The 25,728-nt window shown below is 45.9% G+C and overlaps 10 protein-coding genes across 15 annotated transcripts; 5 read left to right on the top strand and 5 right to left on the bottom strand.

Moving 5' to 3' along the window:
• Nucleotides 1-89: 89 nt before the first annotated feature.
• Uggt (UDP-glucose-glycoprotein glucosyltransferase) lies at nucleotides 90-5,250 on the bottom strand. Its single transcript, XM_089468024.1, has 2 exons — nucleotides 4,782-5,250; nucleotides 90-4,721 (listed from the first exon to the last, which is right to left on the bottom strand). The coding sequence occupies exons 1-2, from the start codon at nucleotides 5,026-5,028 to the stop codon at nucleotides 301-303; spliced, it is 4,668 nt and encodes a 1,555-aa protein (XP_089324150.1). The 5' UTR covers nucleotides 5,029-5,250; the 3' UTR covers nucleotides 90-300.
• Nucleotides 5,251-5,325: 75 nt separating this feature from the next.
• Nucleotides 5,326-7,144, top strand: Rad9 (cell cycle checkpoint control protein Rad9). The gene is made up of 4 exons (XM_089468049.1): nucleotides 5,326-5,609; nucleotides 5,666-5,892; nucleotides 5,949-6,100; nucleotides 6,161-7,144. Exons 1-4 carry the CDS (start codon nucleotides 5,576-5,578, stop codon nucleotides 7,080-7,082), a joined length of 1,335 nt encoding a protein of 444 aa, XP_089324175.1. The 5' UTR covers nucleotides 5,326-5,575; the 3' UTR covers nucleotides 7,083-7,144.
• Nucleotides 7,079-7,788, bottom strand: Blos3 (Biogenesis of lysosome-related organelles complex 1, subunit 3). The gene is made up of 3 exons (XM_018005499.2): nucleotides 7,628-7,788; nucleotides 7,447-7,570; nucleotides 7,079-7,382 (listed from the first exon to the last, which is right to left on the bottom strand). The coding sequence occupies exons 1-3, from the start codon at nucleotides 7,685-7,687 to the stop codon at nucleotides 7,141-7,143; spliced, it is 426 nt and encodes a 141-aa protein (XP_017860988.1). The 5' UTR covers nucleotides 7,688-7,788; the 3' UTR covers nucleotides 7,079-7,140.
• Nucleotides 7,789-7,869: 81 nt separating this feature from the next.
• On the bottom strand, nucleotides 7,870-8,579 carry Grx1 (Glutaredoxin 1). Its single transcript, XM_018005513.2, has 3 exons — nucleotides 8,263-8,579; nucleotides 8,093-8,197; nucleotides 7,870-8,029 (listed from the first exon to the last, which is right to left on the bottom strand). Exons 1-3 carry the CDS (start codon nucleotides 8,362-8,364, stop codon nucleotides 7,934-7,936), a joined length of 303 nt encoding a protein of 100 aa, XP_017861002.1. The 5' UTR covers nucleotides 8,365-8,579; the 3' UTR covers nucleotides 7,870-7,933.
• A 127-nt stretch (nucleotides 8,580-8,706) lies between these two features.
• LOC149269233 (mitochondrial cardiolipin hydrolase-like) lies at nucleotides 8,707-10,110 on the bottom strand. The gene is made up of 2 exons (XM_089468052.1): nucleotides 9,829-10,110; nucleotides 8,707-9,774 (listed from the first exon to the last, which is right to left on the bottom strand). Coding segments are annotated over exons 1-2 (723 nt in total). The 5' UTR covers nucleotides 9,830-10,110; the 3' UTR covers nucleotides 8,707-9,052.
• A 72-nt stretch (nucleotides 10,111-10,182) lies between these two features.
• Nucleotides 10,183-15,146, top strand: Pex23 (tectonin beta-propeller repeat-containing peroxin 23). Its single transcript, XM_089468025.1, has 5 exons — nucleotides 10,183-11,563; nucleotides 11,625-13,006; nucleotides 13,079-13,342; nucleotides 13,410-14,688; nucleotides 14,749-15,146. The coding sequence occupies exons 1-5, from the start codon at nucleotides 10,478-10,480 to the stop codon at nucleotides 14,785-14,787; spliced, it is 4,050 nt and encodes a 1,349-aa protein (XP_089324151.1). The 5' UTR covers nucleotides 10,183-10,477; the 3' UTR covers nucleotides 14,788-15,146.
• Nucleotides 15,147-15,319: 173 nt separating this feature from the next.
• Nucleotides 15,320-16,535, top strand: FRG1 (FSHD region gene 1). The gene is made up of 5 exons (XM_018005491.2): nucleotides 15,320-15,482; nucleotides 15,541-15,729; nucleotides 15,786-15,984; nucleotides 16,048-16,247; nucleotides 16,314-16,535. Exons 1-5 carry the CDS (start codon nucleotides 15,424-15,426, stop codon nucleotides 16,459-16,461), a joined length of 795 nt encoding a protein of 264 aa, XP_017860980.1. The 5' UTR covers nucleotides 15,320-15,423; the 3' UTR covers nucleotides 16,462-16,535.
• Nucleotides 16,536-16,766: 231 nt separating this feature from the next.
• On the top strand, nucleotides 16,767-19,673 carry in (inturned planar cell polarity protein). Its single transcript, XM_018005228.2, has one exon. It carries the CDS (start codon nucleotides 16,984-16,986, stop codon nucleotides 19,588-19,590), a length of 2,607 nt encoding a protein of 868 aa, XP_017860717.2. The 5' UTR covers nucleotides 16,767-16,983; the 3' UTR covers nucleotides 19,591-19,673.
• Nucleotides 19,674-19,802: 129 nt separating this feature from the next.
• LOC149269232 (uncharacterized) lies at nucleotides 19,803-21,273 on the top strand. Its single transcript, XM_089468051.1, has 3 exons — nucleotides 19,803-20,364; nucleotides 20,424-20,864; nucleotides 20,924-21,273. The coding sequence occupies exons 1-3, from the start codon at nucleotides 20,115-20,117 to the stop codon at nucleotides 21,271-21,273; spliced, it is 1,041 nt and encodes a 346-aa protein (XP_089324177.1). The 5' UTR covers nucleotides 19,803-20,114.
• Nucleotides 21,240-25,680, bottom strand: Ide (Insulin degrading metalloproteinase). Of its 6 annotated transcripts, none has more exons than XM_089468026.1 (15): nucleotides 25,395-25,533; nucleotides 25,193-25,294; nucleotides 24,991-25,122; nucleotides 24,790-24,924; nucleotides 24,460-24,730; nucleotides 24,174-24,402; nucleotides 23,903-24,105; nucleotides 23,759-23,844; nucleotides 23,236-23,695; nucleotides 22,828-23,178; nucleotides 22,539-22,770; nucleotides 22,266-22,472; nucleotides 21,914-22,206; nucleotides 21,646-21,855; nucleotides 21,240-21,584 (listed from the first exon to the last, which is right to left on the bottom strand). In XM_089468026.1, exons 2-15 carry the CDS (start codon nucleotides 25,273-25,275, stop codon nucleotides 21,351-21,353), a joined length of 3,126 nt encoding a protein of 1,041 aa, XP_089324152.1. In that variant the 5' UTR covers nucleotides 25,276-25,294; nucleotides 25,395-25,533; the 3' UTR covers nucleotides 21,240-21,350. The 6 variants fall into 6 exon arrangements, with proteins under 6 accessions (XP_089324152.1, XP_089324153.1, XP_089324154.1 ...); XM_089468027.1 differs by having other exon boundaries at nucleotides 25,360-25,493; XM_089468028.1 differs by having other exon boundaries at nucleotides 25,447-25,465.
• Between the last annotated feature and the right edge of the window lie 48 nt (nucleotides 25,681-25,728).

Genomic DNA, 25,728 nt, shown 5'->3' with positions numbered 1-25,728 from the left:
GTTGGACAATCGCGTAAAATTTAAAAGGCTCCATATGCGGCATTTTCTTTGAAAAAGTTCGAGGATTTTATTAAATTAAACAAATTACATAGTTTGCATTCAGTTATTTCATTTATTATATTTATTACAGCTGAATTCAAATCATGGCGAATGGAATGCAAAAACTTCTCAGACTTGAAGCTGTTCCGTTTTTCGGTTTTCTTTTTTATGCCTGCTAGATTTTAAAGCTTAGCTAATTTCGTATTTACCAAGTATAAAGGACATTAGGCTTATATATACTAAACAAATGTATGAAAGCGATCACAGCTCGCCATGGACATGGTCGGGTGGCGGCGGTTCAGTAATGATGACCACATGCTCATCCTCGTCCTCATCCACACTTTCCCTGTTGCCACTGATATTGTGATTCTCATGGTCCTCGATGCGTGCCATCAGGGCTTTCAGCTCTGCATCGTAGTCCTTCCACTCGGGCACAATGCGCTGAGCGGCTGTAAGTTTGGCCTCCTTGGTCTGCGGATTGTTGCACAAATCGATGACCTTGGCGTTCTTGAATGAACTATCGCTGCACCAAGTCTGACACCACAGCCACTCATCGGGCAACGATTTGATGGCCACCTGATGTATCATATTGTTGGGCAAATCCTGATCCAGATTCGACAAGCTATTCGGATCCTGACTGAGCGCCTGATACTGTCCACGCAATCGATCGCCCGCCGCAATCTTGCGGAATCGCTTCAAGTCCACCACGTATAAGGCTGAAATATGATAGCGCCTGCCCATCAGATGACTGCGCCAGTAGCCCTGCTTCCAGAATCGGAAACCTTCCATTTCCTTGCGCGAATCACAGAACGGTGTATACGCATAGGGGGCACCACCCAAATCCATGTCGTACAGCTCCTTAATGTCCGCGCGCACAATCGCATCTGCGTCCACAAAGATAATCTTGCGCACATTGAGTGGAAAGAGCACGTCCAGGAAGAGGATCTTATAGCCCCAGATGGTGCGCTGCTTCTCCGTCTGCTGGTGCAGCCAACGTGGCCACTTGTACTGCACGAGCTCATACTGGAAATTATACTCCTTGGCCATGTGAGGCAGGAAGTCCGTAAATTGTGGCGACAAATAGTTCTTGAGGAACCAGAACTTCACCGGGGACTTAGTGTGCTTCAGCAGTGACACCATCATGATGCGCAGCAGGCGCTCATACAAATGCCCCGAGGCCACGGAGAAGATATTAATGGTCTCCACATCCTCATCTGCGCCAGCTGTGCCGCTGCTACCACCAAAACTGTTCGCAATGCTATTCCAAATGCCAGACTGCGCTGGCGCTGAGTCATCCGCAAGCAGCTCCGCGTGCTGCATGCCTGGCCGCTTGGACACGCGCAACTTGGTAACGTGGGAGCGCAATGAGGTAATCAGCACCTGCACCACGCCCGTTTCTGGTTGATGCAGCGTATTGGGTCCCTCCGCATGGCTAATGGCATAAATATCTGCGGATTTTCCTTCGCGCAGGCGCAACGTCCAGGCGCCAGGATTCGCCTTCAGCTGGAAGTAGCCGAGATTGGCCATCACAATGGTGTCCACCAGTGTGGGCTGTGACTTGGTGCCCAGCACCAATTGCAAGCCACGCGGCGGTGCTCCGCTGGCCGCATCAAAGCAATGGCCCTCCAGTAGAAGATACTCCAGACCGAATTCACTGTGCACGGGTCCGCCAATGTCGCGCAGCTTAATGTTATCCAGATCGTAGACAGCGCGCACCGCCTCCACCAGCCAATTCTCGGGCACTTGCAGCTGCTGTGTCAGCAGCGGATTGGCGGGCAGCCCGCTGAACTTAGCCAGCGGACCTTCGGCGCGTGCGCCATTCATCTCGAACTGCACCTCAGATTCGATCACATAGCGATAGAAATTCTTGACAGGCATATCGCTGTGCTGGGCCACAGGCGTCAGATACAGATGCAGCTGACAGTTGAGCGTTTGCCGGAGCAGTATTAGGATCGGGCTGAGTTTCTGTGCCGCTCTTGAGGCGGGATCCAGCACAGCAACGATATCAAAATGGGGCAGCTTGGCATCCTTCGCCGGCAGCTTCACCACAGAATGATCCGTTTTCAGATCACTGGGCAGCTTGAAGCGCGTCTTGGTTTGTCGGGGCAGCAGGCTCGCGTATAGCTTGAGCAGCGTGTCGCTGCTGAAATCGCTGTTCACATCGCTGGCCGATGCCTTGAGCACGTCGCGCACCTTGTCGCCGTACTGCAAGGCGCTGTAGCGAGCCAACAGCGCAAAGTCGGCGCTATCGAAGATCTCGTCGGAGCTGAGCGGCCCGTAGAGTCGACCATTTCCAATGACTAGACGCTGTGACTTGGATAGTCCCAGCACACGTTGTGCATATACACGCAGCATCTTCAGATGCAATTCCGCGCTGCCCAGGACGTCTTCCAGCTGCTTGGGTATATCGTCTATGCGCTGTTTCTTTCCCCGCAGCCATTTGAACACCTGATCTGTTGCCTTGGCTGGCTCCATCGAGTGCATAGCCGCCCAGGCCAAATGATTCAGACTTCGTTTATCGCTACTGCCCTCTGTGTTGGGAATGAATGCCAATCGTACGCTCTCACCGCTACGCACATAATCCAGCGCATGGGTTAGCAATGTGCGACCTTCATCAGTCTCCAGATCTGCAAACACCCAGAGCGTTAGGAACTGCAATGAGGCGCTACCAATACGCTCCGAGCTCTTCTTGCCACCGAAGTATTTCAGATTGGCCATTAGCGTGGCAGTCATATCGCGATTCGAGAGCTTGTTGAGCGCTGCAACATTGCCCAACTGCTTTGAGGGCACACCATTAATGTCCAAGTACTTGGCATCCTCCTGGTTGAGGATGCGTTGATTGAGACGGGGCATCACATGCGGCTGATTCATCAGGTAATTGATTACCTCATCCGCATCGGTCAGCTCACCTCGATATACGGCCTTCTGCAGCACCGTTGTCTGGCTCATGATTTCCGTGAAAATGGCCTCCTCGAAGTCGCTATCAGCACTGATGATATTGCTAGGCATGGGTGCGCCATTGAGCAGCGCTTGCGGCTGACGCACTGAACCGAAGCCCAGGCGCTGCACAAACTCTGCAGCGAGCTGTCGTCCATAGTCGTAATCGGAGTCCTCGCCAAGCAACTCATTGGCCTTGCTGCTGCTCAGTGAGCTGAACTCCTTTGTTAGCTGCTTGATGATGTGCTGCTTGGTAACGACAGCTGTCTCGCCCACTGTCGCATAGATGTCCGTGAGGAAGCTAAGGGCGGCGCGTGCGTCCTTTTGCTGACTTACATAGTTGAAGGCACAAGCAATAGCCACATAATCGGCAGCAGTGCTTTCCTCCATGGCCCGGTCATCGAAGACCAAGCCTAGACGTATGGGCGCTTGGTGTATTACAAAGGATTCGGCTAACTTGATGACACTGCGCGCTTCTGGCTGCAGTGGATCCACAACGAGAACCAGGTTAAAGACATTCTTCCGTATGTTGCGCAACATGCCAGGGAATGTGGGACGGAGCAAATCCATCACGGATGGCGGCCAGCGTCTGTACTGGGCATCTTGTTCGATGTCATTGATCCACAGCACTGCAGTATCTCTGATATCAATTGCAAATTCCTTTTTGTTGGCACTGTTCAAATCCAGAGCTAGCAATGCGCTAGCTAAGTGGCCGTGCACATTGTTGCCATGGAGACTCTGCAGCACACGCATCTCCGAGCGCAACGTGTCCACCACGGTGTACAGATCCATTGTGTCCGCATCAAAGAACAATCCGTTTATGAACAAAGCTCCATCAGGCGGTGACACATTCAGGCTGCGTCCCAGTGATTCGGAATTGTGCTTCACCTCTGCGCGTAGCTCATCAGAGACTTTGTGGGCGAGCAATGTCCTGGCCAACATGGGGAAATTGTGTGCCGTATACTGGAGTATCTGCAGCGCCTCGTCGCCTTGTATCTCGGCTATGGATGCGGCCGCCTGTAGTCCTAGGTCCTGGAATTCCCAGGCTTTGAGTTGAGCAATCTCATCGTTGCCCTGGAGCAAGCGTTGGCGTAGCTGGTCCAGTGCACGCTTAAGCGTGGGATGCTTGTTTTTGAGTAGCTTGAAATCAAAGCCCTGCACATCCGTTTCGTTTAATTCCTCTGATGTGTCACCATTGCCAGTACCAGCCTCCGGCTTAGGCGCATCGTCCTGACTCTTGTACTCTGTGGATTTCAAATGCAATTCCACACCGTAGCCGGATAAACGTACGGGCCGATCACTTCGCTTGCCCAGGTGATGCCGCAGCAGGTATCGCACTTTTCCTGTATTTGCAGCGGTTTCTAGCAGCTTGTGGTATGGTCGAAATGCGGCAGTGCCCAAATCAGCATAGAGCACCACAGTACGGGTGTTATTCTCACTGCCAGGATACACATGATCGAAGCTGTAGCTGACCAAATCAGCATCCAGACTGCTTTTGGCAACTGGCAGTTTCAGTTTTTGCTCCAGCTCCGTATAGCTGCAGGCGAGCTCTGTGCCCACCTGTGCGAAGATGCTGCCCTCACAGGCTCCAGCTGTGCGAAGCTCGTCGGCCAATTGGAAGTGCGTCTGGATGCGCGGCGTCAAACTGTGCATCGCGACGACCAGCTTAAGGAGTGGCAGTTGTGGGGCACTCACATGCGAGCGCACCAACTGCAAGGCGGCGTTGTACTGTTGCGACTCCGTATCTGCAAAGGATAATTCAATTAATATTACTATCCCAACACGAATCCACATTCAACACCCACCATAATCGTTGAGCGCCGTGTCCAATGCCGTTACAGCCTGCACATAGTCCCAGAAGAGACCTGCCTGCTCGTCCGCCAAATACTCGGCAATTTCTAAATACAGTGGCGTTTGTGTCCATTTGGCATTAATGAGAGTGGTAATTGGATAACTTTGACTGGACTCAGCAGCCCCCACCGAAACACCAGCTGGCGACAGCAGTGTGAACGTCGCAGTTGCCAGCAGCAATACACACACAAAACGTAACATTTTCAGCTGTGAATATATCTGTGAGCTCTTCTATTACGTGAACATGTCGCACTTATTATAAAAGCTTGCGGACTTAATAAGTACTCGCTGTTAAATTAATTCACTTTAACTTTTATTTTCTACCGAAGTCTTAATTAAATTTAAGGCGAAAAACTGATGTGGCGTTTTACCGGCCGGACAAGCGTTACCACCTTGCTACGAATGTGTGGCTCAATATGAAGCTAAACTGAACCAGTTCCAAGAGTAGTTCTCTTTGGATAAATTATCAATAACTCGATGGATTATTAAATAGTTATTTGAACAATTAACTGACATTTATTCTATTTGCTTTAATAAAAAAAAAAACAATGAGCTTAGTTCATATTTAGATACCGTTTTTATGAAATACACCAACACAGTTTACTAAATAAAATGAACTATTCTGAAACAGCTACTCTAGAGTGGCCAAATGTTGTTATTTAGAGGTTGCCAGCCGATTAGTTTTATCAGCTGATCCAGCGGCTTTGTTTATAAACTAAAGCGCGCCGAAAGTGCAATTTCGGAAATTATGAAATGCACTCTGGAGGGAGGCAATGCGCGTGGTAAATAATATATATATTTACTTTATTTTACAAATATTAATCAAATGTTTTGCTAGTCATTGCTAAGGCCATACAATCGTTGTCCAAAATTGGCAAAGAGCTGTTCATAGAAGCTGATGTCCATGGACTCAAAATGCGCTCCATCAATCCTACGCAATCGGCTGTGGCTAGCATTAGCTTTAGTCGCTGTATGTTTGATACATTTCAGCTACCACCCAGCGGCGACTGTTTTTGTAAAATAGCTATGAAGCCATGCCTCGGCGTCTTTCGCAATATGAAGCAGGTGAGTCCGTGCAGGCTTTTAATATTCACTATTGTTAATTTTGCTTCCTATTTTAGGTCGAATACTGCGAACTGAGCATTGTGGGTAATAAAACCAAATTACAAGTCAATCTACGCTGCAAGCTGGAGACCACAAAGCAGGCACTAATTGCAATTGTCGATGAATTGAATATTACGTCGAGTGTGCCAACTGATCAAAGTCCCAATAGGTAGCTAATGATGTATCATTTTATTGTACATAGTAAATTCATTTTATTTGTATTTTGTAGCATTCGCGGTGATCACAGGCTGTTTATGGAAATTTCGAATAGCTTCAATTCTTCTGAAGAGGAACTTACGCTGGAGGCCACGCCAGACAGTCTGTCAGCTAAGAACTACATCGAGGGTGCTCGTGTAAATGATAAGTTTATGCGATCGCAGCTGAAACTGAAGCATAGTGAATTTGAGCACTATCAGGTGGCCGAGGGATCAGTTATTACATTTTGCATTAAGGAATTTCGCGCCTTTTTGCTCTTTGCTGAGGCGTTGAATGCGGCAATGACGCTGGAGTTCGATGACGCTGGCAGTCCATTTTTCGTGAAGATTAAGAAACACCGCGATATTGAGTGCTTGCTCATCCTATCAACTTTGTCGCCCGAAGATGTTAGTTTCTCGGAAGATTATCGTCCGCGCGACATTACTGTGTGTAATACAACAAATGCATCTCAAAAACGAAAGAGCAGCACGCCGGGTCCAGAGATACAGCAAAAGCGGCGGTTGGCTGAAGACACGACTCTCTCGGAGCTCGATACGTCGCTGTTTCAATTCCGCGACCGTCGCACCGAAGTGCCATCAGAGGTAGCTTCAGTGCAACCGGCTCGCATGCTAGCCGACGGTGACACTATGGATTTAGTTGATGAAGAGGCCGAAGAGGAGGCAATGTTGCTGGCCGTGTCCGATGCTGTGGAGACCAGCCAGATACCTCGACCGAGCAGCACTGAAGTGTGCTTCTTCAATACAGAGGATGCGCCGCCCACACTATTGCCGGAAGACAATAACGAGGAGGATGAGAGCATACCTCAATCTCCGGAACGCGAGCGCGGCCTTAGGGTGCGCACCATCTTCTCTCGATGTTTTCAAAATACCTACGTACCGCGTGAGCCGTCGCCTAATAGTCAGGTGTATGCGCCCAATTCGGACACAGAAGATTAGCCTATTTTGTTCGTTTATTTATAAGGATTGTATAAACGTATGTACTTTCATTCCCGTCTCAATTGCCTCTCTCTTTTATGTGAATGACGGGCAAAAAGCTACTCGTCAACGCCGATGCAACTCGGTTCTGCAACTGTGATGTGTTTCGTTGTGCCTGCTGCAGCGCTGTGTGTGCCGATTGCAGGGACAGTTGCGACTTGATGAGCATTTGATCGGTGGTCAGTAGCTGCTTGGAAGCAGTCACAACAAAGTTGCGTGTGAGCATGGTCAGCGCCTTACAAATTTCAATGTTGTTCTCAACTAAATTGGAGTGAATAGGACTTATGAATCGAGTCGAATACCATATAGAATATATTGCACATACTCAATTTGCGCTGCAGTAAATTATTACGGTATATTGAGGCAGTTGCACTAGGTGTGCTTGGCTGCTCATAGATGTCTTCGTCTTCTTCCTCGGTTGCCTCCCCAGACACTTCCGCTGCGTATATCTACAAAGATTTGGTTTATGAGACTCGATGCTCTATTTATTTGTCAGTTGTAAATGCCTTATGCTTATCCACTTCCTCATCCGATTCGGAGGCCTCGCCACGCACTAAATCGGCCATCTTGTTGTTTATTATTAAATTACATGAGCGACAACTTAAATACCTGTTGGTCGCAATAATTGTCTATTTACCGTATTGTGTCGATAAATCGATTTGCAAGTCGATTACAGATATGCCCTATCGATACATTCCAATGAAATGTAAACGCTTAATTTGTCAAGCCTAGAAATTCAATTACTCAGTTTATGTTTATCATTTGCACTACAATTTTTATTTAAAATAAAATTAAACAGTTCAATTAAATCATTATTCGAAATATTTTTGCAGCGTTCCCAATTCGTACATGCGCTTTATGTCGGTGCCGCCACCCACAAATTTACCATTGATAAACACTCGAGGCACCTGCAACGAATACATTTTACCATTAGGATAATGTAAATAGTTTTTTTTTTGTTTTTAACTAACCGTTCGAGCGCCTGTCATCTCGCCCAGTACAGATTGAATAGCATTGCCATCTTTACGTCCATCGAGCTCCACTATCATTGCATCAACCTTCAACTTGCGAAATGGCTGTGAAATAACACATATATTAATATAATAGCACATATTTGAAGTTCTTCACTTGTAGTTTTTACCTCTTTAGCCATTGTGCAATAGGGACAAGTAGTTTTGCTAAATATTGCTACCTTATTCTTAGCAATTGTATCACGGACAAATTGAGCTTCTATGCTATCCATATTTATTTGAGGTTTTGACGGTTCGCGGTCAAAATCCAAGAACGGAAATGGAAATTTTGTTGTTGCTATTGACAACGCTTGAAACTTGCCTCTTCTTAAGGACGTTAAGAGGTTGCTACGAAATCGTATAGGGATTACAAATTGAAGGTTAATTTTTAGAAACTTTATTAGCAACGCATTTTCGTTGACATGTCAATCTAATGTAGTTGCCAGATAACTAAGAAAAAAAAAAAAGCGTTCACTTACTATTTAAAAAATGCTGAATACATAATCACTTTATTTAAAACATGTAGACTTTATTTTGAGTAAACTATTATCGTTTTATATGTAATCAAGAGCCCATACATGCTAAAGAAATATGTATATTTAAAAGTGCTTAACAGGTCTGGCAGCACTATTGATTTGATGCGGTTTTCTTAAAACATAATTAAAGCTGTCATGCATATTATAGGTATACATTGTATACTATACAATGGCGATCACATATATCTTCATATAGTACATGAGCTCCAATTTAAACATGGACTCCACAATTCATATTTTTTGGATTTTTTCGACAACCCATAATTCTTCTATTTGACAACCTGCAACTAGTCGACTTCTCCTAACAGCTGATTCGACACGCGGACTCATGTCGCTGCCTTCAATACACTACGATTGAGTGATAGCACTAACGGTAATAGTGCCTCTATTTTCTAGTATTAGTTGAAAACACCTTCCACATACGATCGAATTCTGATTGGAAGACATTGGTCATTTTTGGATGAGATGTGATGACTACATTTTCCCAGTTGACGCCGATGCCGGTATCCGTCCAGTTGAGAGAGCCATTGATTAGGACGCTGTACGTAGTCTCTGGTCCGTAATTGCGTTTCTTGAGACTCCAAAGGTGATTCACTCGCTCTTGCCCATCGATCACACAGAACTTATGATGCATAAAGTAATTGGAATTCTGGTTACGCAGATGGGCGCCATGGTGAATTAGATCGACCAGAAGGCAATTAGTTTTATCCCCGCGTTGTAGAGTGACAATTATACGAACAACAACCTTGCGGAGCAAGGCGTTTTTTAAAGCGCGTGTCATCTCAACGGAGTAGACGGAATACATGGCCAGATCAATGCTGTATTTGGCCTTGTTCAGCTGTTCGATAATGCGGTCGATGTTGGCCTGAGCGCAATGCTTATTTTGACAATAATATAAACGGCCATTTTCGCTGGACTTGCGATGCTCTTGCATGCATTCGAAGCCCAGTTCATTGAACATAAGCACCTCATGCACCTGAGCCTTTCGCCATCGGATCCACTTGCAGATCGATTTATATGCGAACCATATCACCTCAGAGGCAGCAATTGTGCCGGTGGCAATGATGAAGATTGACCAAGAAGGATGCTGACGCAGCAGTTGAAACACTATAAAGGCATATATTATATATTTGACAATTTTCCAATATATTTTTCACTTACTCTTTTTCGGATACGATACGAATATTGTTTACGCGCTCAACTCTCATACAATGAAAATGTAAGCCTAGGGCAGAGCTGCTTTAACCGGAGGTCAACTGACTCTTCGTTTTTCTTTCTTTCTTATTGGTGTTTTACTTAAAAGAAATGCGACTATTCATAAATCTATCAAAAAGTATTTTCTATTCAAAAAAATTTTTAATTTATCAATCACACTTAGATCGTGTTTTAAGAAATAATAGCAGAGACTGGTTCCGATAAATATTCTGTTTTTGACATCTGTAAATCACTGTTAACTTAACAGGCCGGTTTAATTGATTTAACAGCTACGTCCTCTCTTAGTCTGTTTTTTCTTTTAAGTTATTACAGAATACATAATTTTGGGCACTTTGACCGCTAGCCGGACCACTGCTAAGCTGGCCGCCAACTTTCAAATTGGATAACAGCACCAAACTGAAAATGTGACGTCACAACAGAGCTTTAATTAACATTCTAAGTAACAGAACTGCACTTTGAATAACCTAAAGAGTAGTTTATCGGTGAACAGTGACTACACTTGAACGGAAAATCAATTTTTTTTGTAAAAGCGTGCCACTATGGAACAAAAAGGGCGAATGCAACTAAGGAACTTTAGTTAATAACGCAAACAGCAATGCCGAGCAGTCTACTGTTCGCTACCAGTAGCGAGGGGCGCGTGCATACGCTGTCCACCAGCTCAAGTGGATGGCGCGAGTTCCCATATCTCGGTCTGGAGTTCAAGAAAATCAGCGCAGTCCCCAATTATATGTGGGCTATTGGCGGCGACCGACAAGTGTACGTTCATGTGCACGGACTTGATGTGCCAATACGGGTGAAGGAGGAGTCTTACGAGAACGAGCGCTGGCTGCCCATTGAGGGGTTCTCCAAAACTCTGCTGCCCACCGATCGTTATAAATACTCCAACGCTGATGGCAGTGTTGAAAGGAGCGTGGACAAGATTCGCTTACCCTCCATGGCCTGGCAGTGGGACGGTGATTGGCATCTGGACCTGGAATTGGACGGACAACAGCTGCCTGAAGATGGATGGATGTACGCCTTGGATTTTCCAGCTTCATACTCGGCAAAAAAGTCATGGAACTCGTATGTGCGTCGACGCAAGTGGATACGCTTTCGCCGCTATGCTGCTCTGAACAGTTGGTGTGCTGTCGCACCCCTGCACAAGGATCCTACGCAGGAGCCCTTCATTGATGTGGCCATAGGCGGCACACACGTGCCAAATGCTCGAGCCGGCACGCTTTGTGTGTGGGCCATAACGGCGCATGGCCGCGCAATGTTCCGGACTGGCGTAACTACCTTTGCGCCAGAGGGTCTACGCTGGACCGCCATCAACACGCCCGTCGGCAGTGAACTGGCCCAGATTAGCGTAGGTCCTACGGGTCTGGTTTGGGCTGTGCTCTACAATGGGCGCGTCATTGTGCGCACGGGCATAACACGGGATAATCTGTCGGGTGATGCGTGGCTGGACGTGAAATCGCCGGTGGCCACCAGTTCACAGACAGATACGCCACGTGGTCTGCGCATTGTGCAGATCTCGGTGGGAACCGATGCGGTCTGGTGCATAACAAACGATCACCATGCCTGGTTTCGACGTGGCATCAAAGGTGAGGCGGCTGGCATCAGTGAAGATGCGGCCATAGGCAGAGGCTGGGTAGAAATGGTTGGCAATCTGTCCATGATCTCAGTGGCACCAAATGATCAGGTATGTTTTAGGCCATTCAATCTGTTATTTTAACAAACTAATCCTATGCCCCTCTCAACAGGTGTTTGCAATTGGCGCTGCAGATCGTGCTATATACTACCGATCCGGCGTTACCGCCGCTGATCCCACCGGCAAGAAATGGCTCAAAATTCAGTGCCCCATGCAAATCAGTCGTTCCTCCAGTTCCTTGTCCATAGTCTCACGCAAAAGTGGTGGCAGCAGCTCAACGCCCGGCTCCAAGCATCAAAGCTTTTCCAATCTCTATTCCAAAGAGAAGGAAAAGGGCGTTGTGGAAACGTGCGCAGTCATTGAGACTGTCAACACGCACAGCAACGCCTCCTCGAATAATGGTCTGAACAACCGTTTGAAGAATGACCGCTGGAAGCTGAGCGCTGATTCGCCGCCCACCATTGGCAGCCTCAATCTCAACGAGCGCCAGAAACATCGGGCGACTGCCTTGCGTGAGCCCTTATCGCACGCTTCCAGTGCGCCGGCCGCTGATGTTGCTGAGATAAGCGGAAAGTTTGAAACGCAGCTTAAGAATCCACGGGCCTGGTCACCGGTGCGCAGTGTTGGATCCGTTGTGGGCACCGAGGCGCATCCGGAAAGTGACTCAGCTGTCTTCGAATCGGAATCAGCGCATGGCTCTGACGCATTCCTCGGCGAAGACGATGACCACAATGGCTCGCAGTTCTGGACTGAATGCGCTGTGATGTGGAGCTGTGTGACCACTGGCGCCGTCACCATAGATACTAACAATATACCCAACTGGTTCAACGAGCACCACAACGATGGCAAGGCCGAAGTAAATCCCAATTGGCGCATCGACATACTCGAGAAACTCAAACAGCGCCAACAGAGCGTGGCCAAGCTGCAGCAGGAAACGCACTACGAGAAGGCAGTCGAGCTAACGTCTTGGATTAAAACGGCGGACGCACGCTATCATCATCCAGGTGGCGACTACGACGATTGTACCATTGAGCTGGAATGGGTGAGCGGCAATGGAGGTGACAGCACAGAGAATGACTCCGGCACCTTCACAGTGCTCAGTCCCGACGGCTCAGCAACCAAAATACAATTCGCTCTCTCCGATATTACGTGCGTGCAATGCTGCAGCGAGCCGGGTGCACCACGATTGGCCATACACGCAATGCATCTGCCTATCAATTGCAGCCCAGTCAAACTGCAATTCGCCGGTGATGCTGATATGGAGGATTGGCTATCCCACCTGTCCTCGGTGTGCAGTCAAATCAATATGCTAGTGGGCAAGCCGGCCAGCAATGCGATTTGGCTGACCAGCGATCTGGGTGATGTATTTGTCTTTGATGCAGCCAACATGAAGGCGCAACAGCTGGATAAAAACAGCAATGGACAGGCTCACTACGTGGAGCGCATGGATGTGTCTACGTGCGAGACACCCTACTACAATACGCTATATAATGGGTAAGAGTATATGTGATATACGTAATATGCGCATCATATTAATCAAATTGCTGATTTTTCCCTCCTCTCTAGCATGCCCTGTGGCAGCGAGCTGGAAATTGCGGGCTGTGTCTATGACGATGCCGATCAGATTCGGTTTGATTTACAGTGTCATTCTAGTATTAAAGCGCTCTCCCATCGTGTGGAGAAATATCGTGTCATAGCGATGCATTTGAATCCGCGCTTCAATGAGCGCACCACCGTGCTCAACTCTATGATTGATTCCGAGTGGCTGGATGAAGTACGCAATGATCGCATGGTGTTTGCGCCTGGTGCGAGCTTCACTGTGAAAATCAGGTGAGCTTCAACACTTATCAGTCTGGCACACTTATCATTTAATACCCGATTGTTAACATTTTTATAGGGCTCTTCAAAATCAATATCAGATTGTTGTGAACAATGAACTCTATGCCGATTACAAATACCGCACGGATCCGGCGGCGGTTACCTGTCTCTATGTCAGTGGGCGAGTGAAGCTATTTAGTGTCATCTATCGTTCGCCGTCGGTGATTTTATCTATGCAGCAATTGCACTGGCGGCAGATAGGCGGCCATCTGAAGCGAGTGTATAACAGTGGAGTGGATGTCGTCTGGGGCATATCCTGCGATAATACCGCTTGGGCGTACAACGGCGGCTGGGGCGGTATGTTCCTGAAGGGGCTGGAAGGGTCGGGCAAGATAAACGCAATGATTGACACGCACACCTACTACGTGTATGAGAATCAGCGCTGGAATCCCATCAGTGGCTTCACTGCCAAGAGCCTGCCCACGGATCGACACATGTGGAGCGATGCGACTGGGCGACAGAAACGTAGTAAGGAGCACACCAAGCTGCTGTCCACACACTGCGAATGGATATCCGATTGGGCCATCGACTACAATATACCCGGCGGATCGGACAAGGAAGGCTGGCAGTATGCAATCGATTTTCCAGCCACCTATCATGCACAAAAGAAGCTAACGGATTGCGTGCGCCGACGGCGTTGGATGAAGAAATGTCGACTCACCAGCAGTGGCCCTTGGCAGGAGCTAAGTCATTCCAAAATACTAGATGCCTCACTGCAGGTCCTGGACAGTGATGTGGACAGTGCACTGAACGTAGAGGATATGCCTGTTGCTGCATGGGCCATTGCCTCGAATGGCGATGTCTTGATCCGTCATGGCGTTTCCACACTAAATCCTCGCGGAGATACCTGGGAGCATATTGTAAGCGATCAGCCGCTGGTTGGGATTAGTGTGGGACCCACTGGACAGGTCTGGGCAGTTGCTCGCAATGGCATGATCTTCTTCAGATATGGCATCAGCAAGGTGAACCCTTGTGGTGACGCCTGGCAGCAGGTCGAAGCACCGTCTGGCGTTACCTTCAAAGTCATTAGCGTAGGTCGTGCTGGCATCTGGGCATTGGATAACAAACAGCGTTTAGCAGTGCGTAAGGAAGTAACGCGCACATTCCCGGAGGGCTCACATTGGCAATTTCTCCCAAACTCTGCCAATGTTCCGCCACACACAGAGACCCACTGCGGCTTTCGTTCCGTGTCCGTCGGCAAGGAAGTGTGGGCGATTTCCCTAAATGGCGTCATATGCCGACGATGTGGAATAACTAATGAGAATCCAGCTGGAGCTGGTTGGAGTCTAGGAATCGCGGTACATATGAAAATGTTGAATATCTTTAAAACATTTTTAAATTTGTAAAATTATTTACAGGGCCAATGGCAACACTTATCCCTGGAGGGGTATATGTAACGATCTCATTCCGATTTCAGTATTTATAGCGATACTCTACACTCAATAATGATATATTACAAACATTGACTATTGAACACTTGAGATGAAATGTTCAATAAAAAGACATTTAGTTTGTATTACTTGCACTTTGGGTGTAGAGTCTCCTTACATAAAAATATCTTGACTGCAGCATTCTTCCTTTTTCCATAATATGAAATGCTTACATAAACTTGTATTAAGCGTGATTATGTTTTAATTTATACGTTATATTTTTGTTATTATGTATGATTTATTTATATTAGAGCTTACTGCTTTAAATTGTATGCGACCCCCCAATATATTATAAAATTTATTTAATAAAATATGTATGTATTATATATTAAATGCATTCAAAGTACCACAAAAAATATTTGGGGTTTTACTTATAAATACAAATTGAATTTACGCGGGTGATGGTCAAACGGGTAAAGTTCGGTAAATAAAAAAAATGCCCATCATCGATAGTATCGATACATTTTTAAATCGAAACTTGTGATATTGAATCAACGCTGCCTTGCATTTCACTTTTGTAAATAGAGCAGCTGGCAGGAAAGAAGTGTTTACTAAAAGTTATTAAACAAAATATTGTTGATAATCTAAAGCTGACAGTACATAATGTCTGATTATGATCAAGTGCGTATAAAAAAGTTAGTTTTGAAAGGAGAAAAACACAAGTAAGTATATTCCAAAAAAATTAGCGTATTCAAGTTTTAAAATTGAGTTTGTTTATAGGAAAAGTAAGAAGCGTAAGAAGGAAAAGGAGCACAAGGATGAAGATGCACCCAAACGTAGCAAAACGGTTGCAGATGAGGATACTATTCAACATGCTGGGTGGTGGACAGCAACAACAACCGCCAACATCGTTGGATCAGTGGCCATTGAATTTGGCGATCGTTGCTATCTGAAAGCCCTAGACAATGGGTAGGTGTTTTTGTTATTAACCAAAAGGTAACCTAATAAATTATCAATATGAATAGTTTATTTACTTTAGGCGCGCCACACAATCCAGGTGAAGGCCCTGATCCGGAAGAAATATTTACCGCATTTCCAATTAACGACCGCAAGGTCTCTTTTAAATCGGGCTACGGGAAATATCTGAAAATTGAAAAGGACGGAATGGTAACTGGCCGTTCAGAAGCAGTTGGCAGCATGGAGCAATGGGAGCCTGTCTTCGAGGTAAGCACAGACAAGTTTAAATATTAATATATATTTATTTATTTTTTGTTCTCATATATTTAGAACAAGCAAATGGCCTTGTTGTCAGAAACGGGACACTTCATGTCCATTGACCCCGAGGACGATGCTTGTGTAGCCTTGCATAAAAAAGTGGGTCCGCAAGAAATTTGCCGGGTGCGCACAAATGCAGCAAGAGATGTTGTTGTGGACGACCAGCCAAAGGAGGAAAAAGGTGATCTAAGCGAAGTTGAGAAGAACTATGTGTAAGTGTTTATGTTTATTGATATCTACATATATATAAATATGCTAACGTATATACTCTCTTCTAGCAAAAAGTTTCAAAAGTTCCAAGACAAGAAGATGCGCATTAGCAAGAACGATGTAAAGGAGCTTGAGGAAGCCAAGGCCCAAGGACTGCTACACGAAACTCTGCTCGACAGGCGCAGCAAAATGAAAGCTGATCGATATTGCAAATAAAACTTAGTTAATGCATATTAAAAGTAAGAATGTATAATAAAGTTTTACAAATGTCTGTAAAGAGTCGGTCTTAATCTAAATATGTTTAATTGCCTTAGTATAAAATTTGAAATGGAGAATTTATTATTGAGAGAATTTCACATTTTAATTGACTTGGAGACAATTGGGAATGAGGTATGCTGAACTCGGAATGAAATGAACATTCGTGAGAAGTAAAAAAAAATTTCATTTATTTTGACCTACGACTTCGGCCTCAAGAGAGAGATGAACAGAGAAAGAGAGAGCTTAGAACGCTGGAATTTGAAAGAGCGTGAGAAAACTCTGAGCAAACTCCTAACTATGCAGACCATAAACCGGTTTTTGACTCGATGTGAGCCAATTGGCTGAGTTACAGATTGAGCTGAGTTAGTTTAGTTGGTGTTGGCTGCAGTACCCAGGCAGATCGAAGCGCATCAGAAATCCAGTTGTTTTTCTTTTGCATTTATTTATTATTTACACATTTGCGATAGCGATCTGCGAGAGATGCGAAAATCGCAGGGCTTGTCGTTCAGCTCGGACAGGCGTCTTGGCCTGGACGCCTCGGAAACCTACTCAACGTCTAGCTCGTCGCTCAACAGCTCTTTCAGTGACGGCAGCGATTTGGTTAACTGGGAGGAATACGTGGCCGAAGACGGCAGTCTCTTCTATGCTGAATATGTGCCCAATCCCAAGCCAAATCCAACTGAGCGACGCGGTGAGCCGCTGCGTCGCTCGCTGCGCCTGGGTAAGAAAACTACGCGGCGACAGCAGCAGAATAGAGGCCAGCAGGGCAAGCACAATGGCAACCACAGCAACAACAACAACAACAATCATGGCAGCGGGGGGCAGCAGGCGCAGGTAGAGGCAGAGAACGAGGCGAACAACGGGTTCCGATTCGCAGACATCAAGAATTCACACGCAGACGCCGACAATCTGAAGCAATTGGAGCTGGTTATAACGGCAACGGATCGTTTCCGCTTTGGACGGCGCTCCACAGCCGTGGAGTCTATACTCGGCTTTCGAGTGCTGCCCTTTCCCGACCAGCCCGAGTGCCTAATGGTGGACAGCTTCGTGCACGATATCAGCGCCATGCAGCATAATATAAAACGGGGCGATTGGTTCAAGTCGTTGAATGGCATCGAGATTTATGCCAGCAATGTGGATGAGCTACTGCAGCAGTTCCTGGAGCCCACACAGGTGTGCCTGGGCTTTCAGGGTGCCAGCAGTGCTGCTCCAGCTGCTGCATCGGATGACGCAGCGGCTCAGTGCAATCAGATTCCACAGATGCACAAATTGACTAGCTTTGCCATGTTCGCGGAGCAGTTCGATCAGCTGCTGCCGCCTGCCATGACCGTGTCGGAGTCGCTGACGCCCTTTGGCCTGCTGCTGCTGCCACCGGAGTGCTATCAGCATGATCAGCACAAGGATTCGCTCTACTACTACCCGGAATCGGCGCTGACGAACTTTCTGTACAAGGCGCGCGGCAGCTTCCTCACGCTCTGCTCCGTGCTCAACGAGCTGCAGACGGAGCCGCTGACATCTCGTCTGCTGGTCGACCAGGTGCCCTACCATGTCAACTATCGCCGCCTGAATGGCTTCCTGGTGCTGTTCGCCTATGCAGCCCAATTGTACAGCGCCACGGAATGCAGCCTGAGATCGGATGAGCTGATCGGGTATATTCGCTTCTCGCTGCCGGGTCTGACACTCGAGAACTTTTCCACGGCCAATGATAGCTCGAACGGCCTGCGCCAATTCCTGCGTCATTTTTGTGGCATTCAGCGATCGCGCCTGCTGGCCAATCCACGGGGCGAGCTGCACTTCGAGCAGCTGCTGAAGCAGTCGAAGAGCCTGCCGCTGCCCAAGGAGGCCCAACTGCGCATCTTCGATGCCCTTAGCGAAATGGAGGCCATGGACTATCGCAACTGGAACGATGAGCCGTTGACCACGCATCGTGAGTTCTTCATCTATGGCTGTGCCCTGTACTACGATAGCTTCCTGCTGGCCAGCCTGCTGCCCGCAGAGGTGCGCTTCAATGTCGAGCTCTTCCTGCGCTGTCGCGGCATCTTCGACTTCATTGGAGCCGCGCCCAGTGTGCGCGTGCGGGAGCTATACGTCTGGGAGGAGATTGTGCTGGCCAATGCAACGGGTCGCTACTTTCTGACCGTCTGCTCGCGCAGTCATCTAATCCTCACGGTCATCCTTAAGATGTATGTGGATACCCCTGAAATGGAGGCGTTCACTGCGGTGCCACCTTCGCTATTCTACATTGAGGAGATACAGGAGACGTTGGATCATTTGATACAGTGCGGCATCGAGTCATTGGCCAAGTTTTGGTCCATCTCGAACAAGCGCCCCGAGGTGCTGGATCAGCAGAAAATCGACCAATCCGACGTGGAGAAAGACGCCACCAGCAAGCTGGAATCATTCCTCAAGCAGAAGACATCCGCCTCACACTCCAGCCCCGCCGCCAACGATGAGGAGGCGCAATTGTGCTCATCCCTGGGTGGCTCGTCCATACACAGTCTGACGCCCAGCGAGGATGAGATGTCGCGACGTCGCCTCACACCCGCCGAGGATTCGGACAGCGGCTCCGACTGGGAGAATTTTGCGGAGCAGCATCCGCTACACTATGGCCTCAATCTGAATGCGGAGAGCCAAAGCCAAATAACCACATCCCTGTGGAAGGAGATCAGCAATGTGCTGCCAGTGAAAATATCCGCCGGCTGGAAGAACTCCGTGCTGCACTACGTCTATGTGGACCTCACCAATGGCGTTCTCTTATGTCCGTTTACAACGAATCCAGACACTGTTCCATACCTGAGTGAGATACGCCGAGCTTGTCACATGATTCACATGGTGCTGGATCGCTCCAAGCAACATCGACGCCAGCTGCTGGAATCGGCCAACAGATCCGTTGGCAGTGATATAACCATGGTTAAGGAGCATGGCATCACCTTGGAGGTAACCAAGGATCAGTCCAGCATGCGTTTCGTTGTGGTCGGACGCCTATTCCAGTCGCCAGCAAAGGAAGTTTACGTCTGCCACTGTCCGGAGGTGCCACAAAATATGGTCGAAATGGCCTTTCGGCTATCCTTCTTCTCAATGGGATAGCTTAGATATGCATATAATATAAATATATATGATGTATATAAGTGTCTAACTAATAAAAATTTAGTGGTTTTTATAAACATGAAGGTTATCTACACATAGAGATCTATGATGGACATACTGAATATTTGTTATTTGAATAACTTCCTTATCCATTCTGGAAACTCCTTCTGTAGTTCCTTCCGTGACACATTTCCCATGTGGAATACGAATTCGTCTGCGTCTTTCATTCATATTTGAATGGAGGCTCGCTAAGCATTGCGACTATATTTAGGTAAGCGTACGCACCCGAAATACACATACGACACGCGCCCTAGTCGCATATTTATAAACATAAAGACATAAAATACATGAAAAGAAAACAACAACAAATATGTGTTTTATGTGCGCGACAATGTCAACGTTTCATTCTGCACAAGTCGGATGCTCAGTCCGCTCGTTCGTCAGTTGTCAAGGAGGCCGTCCAAAGAGCGGGCGCAGTTGGGATTTGATATTCTTTGGAGCACTTACATCATTGCCAGCTGGAGATGCCAAGGTGGCTGTTGTGCATTGGCATCTGTGTGCTTTTAGTCTCGTCATATGCTCTGGACGAGATCGTCAATAATAGTGTGAGTGAAGGTGAGCAGGAGACGGAGAAGGAGAAGGAGAAGCAGACGGAGACGGAATTAAAATTGCCCAGCGAGGTGCAAAGAGCCGTTTGCACTGTCAATGCTGGCGAGGTCAAGGCATCCGCCGAGGCGGTCACAACCAAGACATTAAAGGGTGTCTGTGGCTCGGGTTGGTTATGCAGAACATTTAAATATTATCTGTTTATCTAATATAAGAAACATTTTCAGATGAAATGAATTTAGCATTTCGCAATTTGGAACAGAAATTGTTTGAGGAATTGCGTGAAGTTAAGGAGCAGCTACTAAAGTTGACTGCAATGTTGGAGCAGCCAAATCGAGGTACCGGCCCCTTCACGCCCACCACTCCCCTCTCACCGTCCACATCTACCGCGCCCTCGACGCCAGCTTCATTCATAAAGCCTTCAAGCATGAAAATAATTAAGTTCGAGCAAATAACCTTGAAGCCCAGCCTGGACAAGAAGCAGCCACAGCTTAAGCAGATGGAAGGTGCGCCGGAACGGGAGGAGGAAATTGATAGATTCAATAATACCATGCTGGCCGATCAGGACTTTCAGTTATTCACCTACTACTGGAAGCTGGAAAATATAACCGAACACATTGCCAAGGCGTCCACTAGAACCGTCAAGAGTCCCATGTTCAGCATCCGAGGCGAGTATAACAAGTAAACTTTATAATAAGTGTGATAATTCAGTAAATACTCAACACAGGCAAGACGCTCCAGCTGCAGTGCACCTTTCAGCACTTGCACCGGGATATGATCAATCTGCAGCTGGCCATGGCCTATCCAACCTATGAGCACGGCGTTAAGGGCAAGGAGAACAACATTATGCTGGACATGGGCGGGCAATGGAAGCCGCTGAAGTGGGCTGATCGTGTTGCCTTTAAACACAAAATTTCTCTGTTGGATCAGCAGCGTAGCCATCGACGTCCGCAGGACCTCAGTTCGCTGGAATTGACCAAGCTCGACTCGGGTTTCTCCATACCGAATAGCGCAATTTTGGGCAGCAACTATGTGAAGCACAATTCGCTGCTTATACAAATTATTTTATATTTGTGAAAGGTTTAAATTTGCATGAACATTAAACAAAGCAACCAAATCCCATTAGCCAACTAGAAATTGTGGGGTTTACAAACTTAAAGCTTGCTGCGGGCACCCTTCGCCTTGATGTCGAGGAAGGGCATCGCAATGGGATACAATTCTTTGCACGATTTGAATGCCACAATATCGTTAATTGTGGTATGACGTTGAGTGCAGGCCGCCGCACTTTCCTCCTCCTCGGCGGTCGTTGTTGCATTCTCATCCTTTTGTGTCGAGACAATGTGGACAGATAAGACTCTACGCTCCTGCCCATCCTTTGCTATAAATTTCTGTAAGTGCAGGAATGCCATTGAGATATACAATTAAAATTGTAGATTTTTAGCCACGCACCTTAAAGTAATCCACAAAATCGGCTTTTGTTATCTTGCGCAGAATTGCGACCTCGGCCTCTTCCCTTTCAAAGTGATACGTCTGCATAGCAATTTCTCCATAGAACTGACTAAATTGCTGGAATATTGTCTTCGGCTTCTCCAGCTTCTTGACAATCAATGCCTCCTTATGGCGCGCGAATTCATCTTGAGGCATGTCCTCAATGACTTGCTAAATAGGAAAAGTTATTTTAAATTGTCCCTCATTCTACAATAAGTTTTCCTCTTACTAAATAGTTCTGCAAAAAGTTCTCGATGCGATCTTCCACATAAGCCGGATGCTTCGCTGATTGCACAATGATGCGAATACCATTGGCGCCGTTCACTTTGCGCACTCCACTGAAGACAATATAACCCAATTGCTCCTTGGTGCGCAGGCAATCGTAGCAGGGCTCGGACAGCACTTGAGATACCAGATTGACCATAATATTGGTCAGGTCCGTTTGTGCGCCACACTGCATATAGAGCTGGGTGCAGGAGCTCTTGTGGTATTCATTCTCCTTTTCAAAGAGATAACTATCACCTGAATAAAGCCAGATCAATTAAGAATTACAAATTTTTAGTATTCTAATTTCAATTTACCTGCCAATAATTTGTATTCGCGTTTTTTGAGCATCTGTCTAGCCAAGATTGGCAATTTCGTTGCATTTGTTCCCTCTAATCGCTTATTGACACGACCCGCAATATCCGTTGCCTGCTGCTTGGTCACATTACCGAAAATAAAGCACTCAGTGTGCAAACGCTGGAAGAACTCTTTGGCAAAGTTAAGCACACGATCATAGGAAACAACTAAAAAGAATAGAGGATGCATTTTATATGATACTCAAATCTCCGCTTTCATATATAACAACTCACGTTCCATAGCATCCAATAGCTCAATATTCGCCCAGGCATTCTCCGTGAGCAGCAGTGCCAGATAATAAATGGAATGCTGATAGGGTTGTTCGGCCTTGAAATTCTTTAAAGATCTAATGTATTCCTCCTTGAGTATGTCAAATCGTTTTTCGTCTATGCTAAAATTGAACAGGTGATCCAAGAGCTTTTCAAGCAATACCACCTGCTTGTCGTTGAAGCCACGTATAGTAAACTGAAAGAGGAAAACCAGATTAGCATTGAAATCTAATATAGGAAAATTTATATTTACATCAATGCCGCCTGGTTTGGTTGTTACGTTTAGCTTGAGACTGGCTAGCTCTGCGTCATATAGATATTCGTTCAGTTGATCCTTCAGCAGCATTACCATCATGTGATTTAAATTACAATTCAGTGGATCCAAATAGGCAATCGGATTGGACATGTCGAAGGTCATGCAAGCTTTGGGCTTATTAAATTGATTGTCCTGCTTGTGCCACACTCGCAGAATTGGCGTATCCATTATAATTGTGGGATGTATTGGTGCGTCGCTGGGCACTTCGGCAATATCGAAATTGTTCGGTATAAAACTGTTTGGCAGTGACAGCTTTAGATTCTCATTTACATCACAACACTCCCATCTCTGCAAATGGATATTAAATAAATAAATATTGGATTGGCTGTGAAGCTCTCAATGTACCTCAATTGTGCACTGGGGTATCCGCTCCAAGCCATACTTCGTTTTGTAATAGGGCTCTGTCATATCGGTAGAATCCTCAAAACTTTGGCTAACCAAGGAAATGCGACTCTTTGATGGCACCAATTCGTTCAAAAGATTGCAAACTAATTCGGGACGCCATTCGTTGCTCATATAAGGTGCAATTAGCACCTCTTCCAGTGGAAATATTTGCATGGATGATACTGCATGGGTGACGAGATTCTCTGGTTGTTCCTTCTCCTTGAAACGGAACCGCATTTCGTTTAATTTCACACACTCATCAAATATCCATTTCTTAGGTCCCTCCTTTCTCAGCATGCACAAATACTGAAATACTATGTTCACAATGTCATCTACATGAGCCAAGCCCTCCTGCGTTAGATCCACCACAATCTCGAAGAATCCAAAGCCATTCTGGGTGTTCTGATGACCAGCCATAAGACTGCAAGCAAATGCAAGTGTGAGTAGGTTAATCTCTAGTTATATAGTTAGTTAATATACTTACTCATTGCACCAGCCAAGCCTTCGCAGCTCAGATAATATGCTGCCCTTGCCTTCGTGTCCAATAAGATGCGTTAAATAGTTGTCAGGCTGCATTATATTACAATATTATTTTAGAATAGGCATTAAAATAACTTCAATTACTTACCGCCGATTTGTAGTACTGGGTCAGATCGTCGGTCGTAAAGCTTATTGTTAGCGAGCGTATATCCTTAATGGGCACGATCTTTAACTTCTGGCCGTACTGCTCCTCGCCATACGGATGCCTGGGCCATTCCGGCACCTTTACATTCTTATTTTCTATTTCTGAGAATTTTTCGATCACCATTGTTTCCAATTGATCCAATGTTTCTGTGCAGAGATTTAGTAATATTTAAAATAAATAAAATAGATTGTATTTAAGAATTTGCCGCAACAACCTTTTCCTATGACCGACAGGCACATGATGTTCGCAGAATACCATTGTTTGTGAAACTTTAACAGTTCCTCGCGCACATCTATGCCCTTCGACTTGGGTATGTCAGAGAGCGTAGCCTTGTTACCACTGCCAAATTTGCTATACGCATGATCCGGTTTGGCCAGATGTCGATGTACTTGCTTAATGCGCCACAAATCGCTGGACAAATTCTTCTCATGCTCCGAATTAACCTGCAAATGAGTATAATTATTAGAATTTCCAATTTACAAAACTGATTAAACACAAACCGCATTGATTTCCCGCTCCGTTGCGCTGGGAGTAAATAGTGGGCCAATGAAGAACTGCGCAAAACGATCCAGTGCACCGTCCAGCTTGTCCGGTGCCACATGAAAATGATATTTCGTCATAAGCGGATACGTGGCGGCATTGCTGCTGCCGCCGCTCTGCGAAAGGTACGTGGTATACCCATTCTCATGCGGATACTTCTCCGTGCCCAAAAAGAGCATGTGTTCGCAGAAGTGAGCCAGGCCAGGCAGATCCTCTGGATCGGACATGTGTCTGTAATAAAAATGTACGTTTGCAATATATTAAATTAAAATATACAATTCAACTCTTACCCAACCTGCACAGAGAGTGCAGCAGCTGATACATCAGTGCTTGGATCCGATATTAATAATACTTTTAAACCATTTTCCAACTGCAAGCCCCGATAGTCTCGCGTATCCTGTTGTGACTTTTCAATATTATTTACGCTGTGTTCAAGAAACGCAAAGATTAGTTTTAAATTATAATGCTTTAATCGAGTTATATATATTTACCGCAAAATTGGCTCCATCTGCTCCACTTTGATTTTCTGATTTGGCGATACTTCCGTCAATGTCATTCTAGATTTGGATGTTGTTACGATCGTTCTTCGTCCGAATACAAGGTTACTACAGAGCTTCCCCTTACTGGCAAACACAAACAACGCAGAAGTTTTATTATGTTTATTAATATAAATATTTAGTTTTGAAGGCGTACTGTCGATGTAGAACAGCTGTTACGGCTTGGGCAAAAATCGATTTGCGGCTGGAAAAAGTCAGACACGTTCGCTGGGCAAACATAGAAACGTTGTTGCTTCTTCTGCAGAAATTATGCAAGTGAAATTTTTAACACGTTTAAATATAAGCAATATTTAAACTTAAGACCTTAACTTTAAATAAGGTTTCTTTTTGTCTTTTACCAAAGTATCCAAAATATTTGTAGATTGAATTTAGTTTCGCAACAATACTAACAATTCAAAACATGTGTTTCAGAGTTGCCACACATAAGCACTGCCGAAGCAATTATTCTTAAAAGTTTGGTGATTATTTACCCTAAACTTTCACCTCGAGAAATTAAAGTATTAAAATTCGGATTGGTAGGTTTACCAATTGTCGAGTTTTTCTCAGAAAAATGAAAACATAGAAATATACTAAAAATGATTTTTTCCTAAAATTAACAATAAAATCTACACAACCATGATTTTACAAAAATTATTATTATTATTTATTCCAATAATCAGTCCTTAAAAATCA

This window comes from Drosophila arizonae, chromosome 4 (genome assembly GCF_054131065.1).
Source record: "Drosophila arizonae isolate 15081-1271.41 chromosome 4, UAZ_ARI_1.0, whole genome shotgun sequence".
NCBI lineage: Eukaryota > Metazoa > Arthropoda > Insecta > Diptera > Drosophilidae > Drosophila > Drosophila arizonae.
Note: the sequence above shows the minus strand (reverse complement) of the source record. Positions and strands in the feature narration are given on the sequence as shown.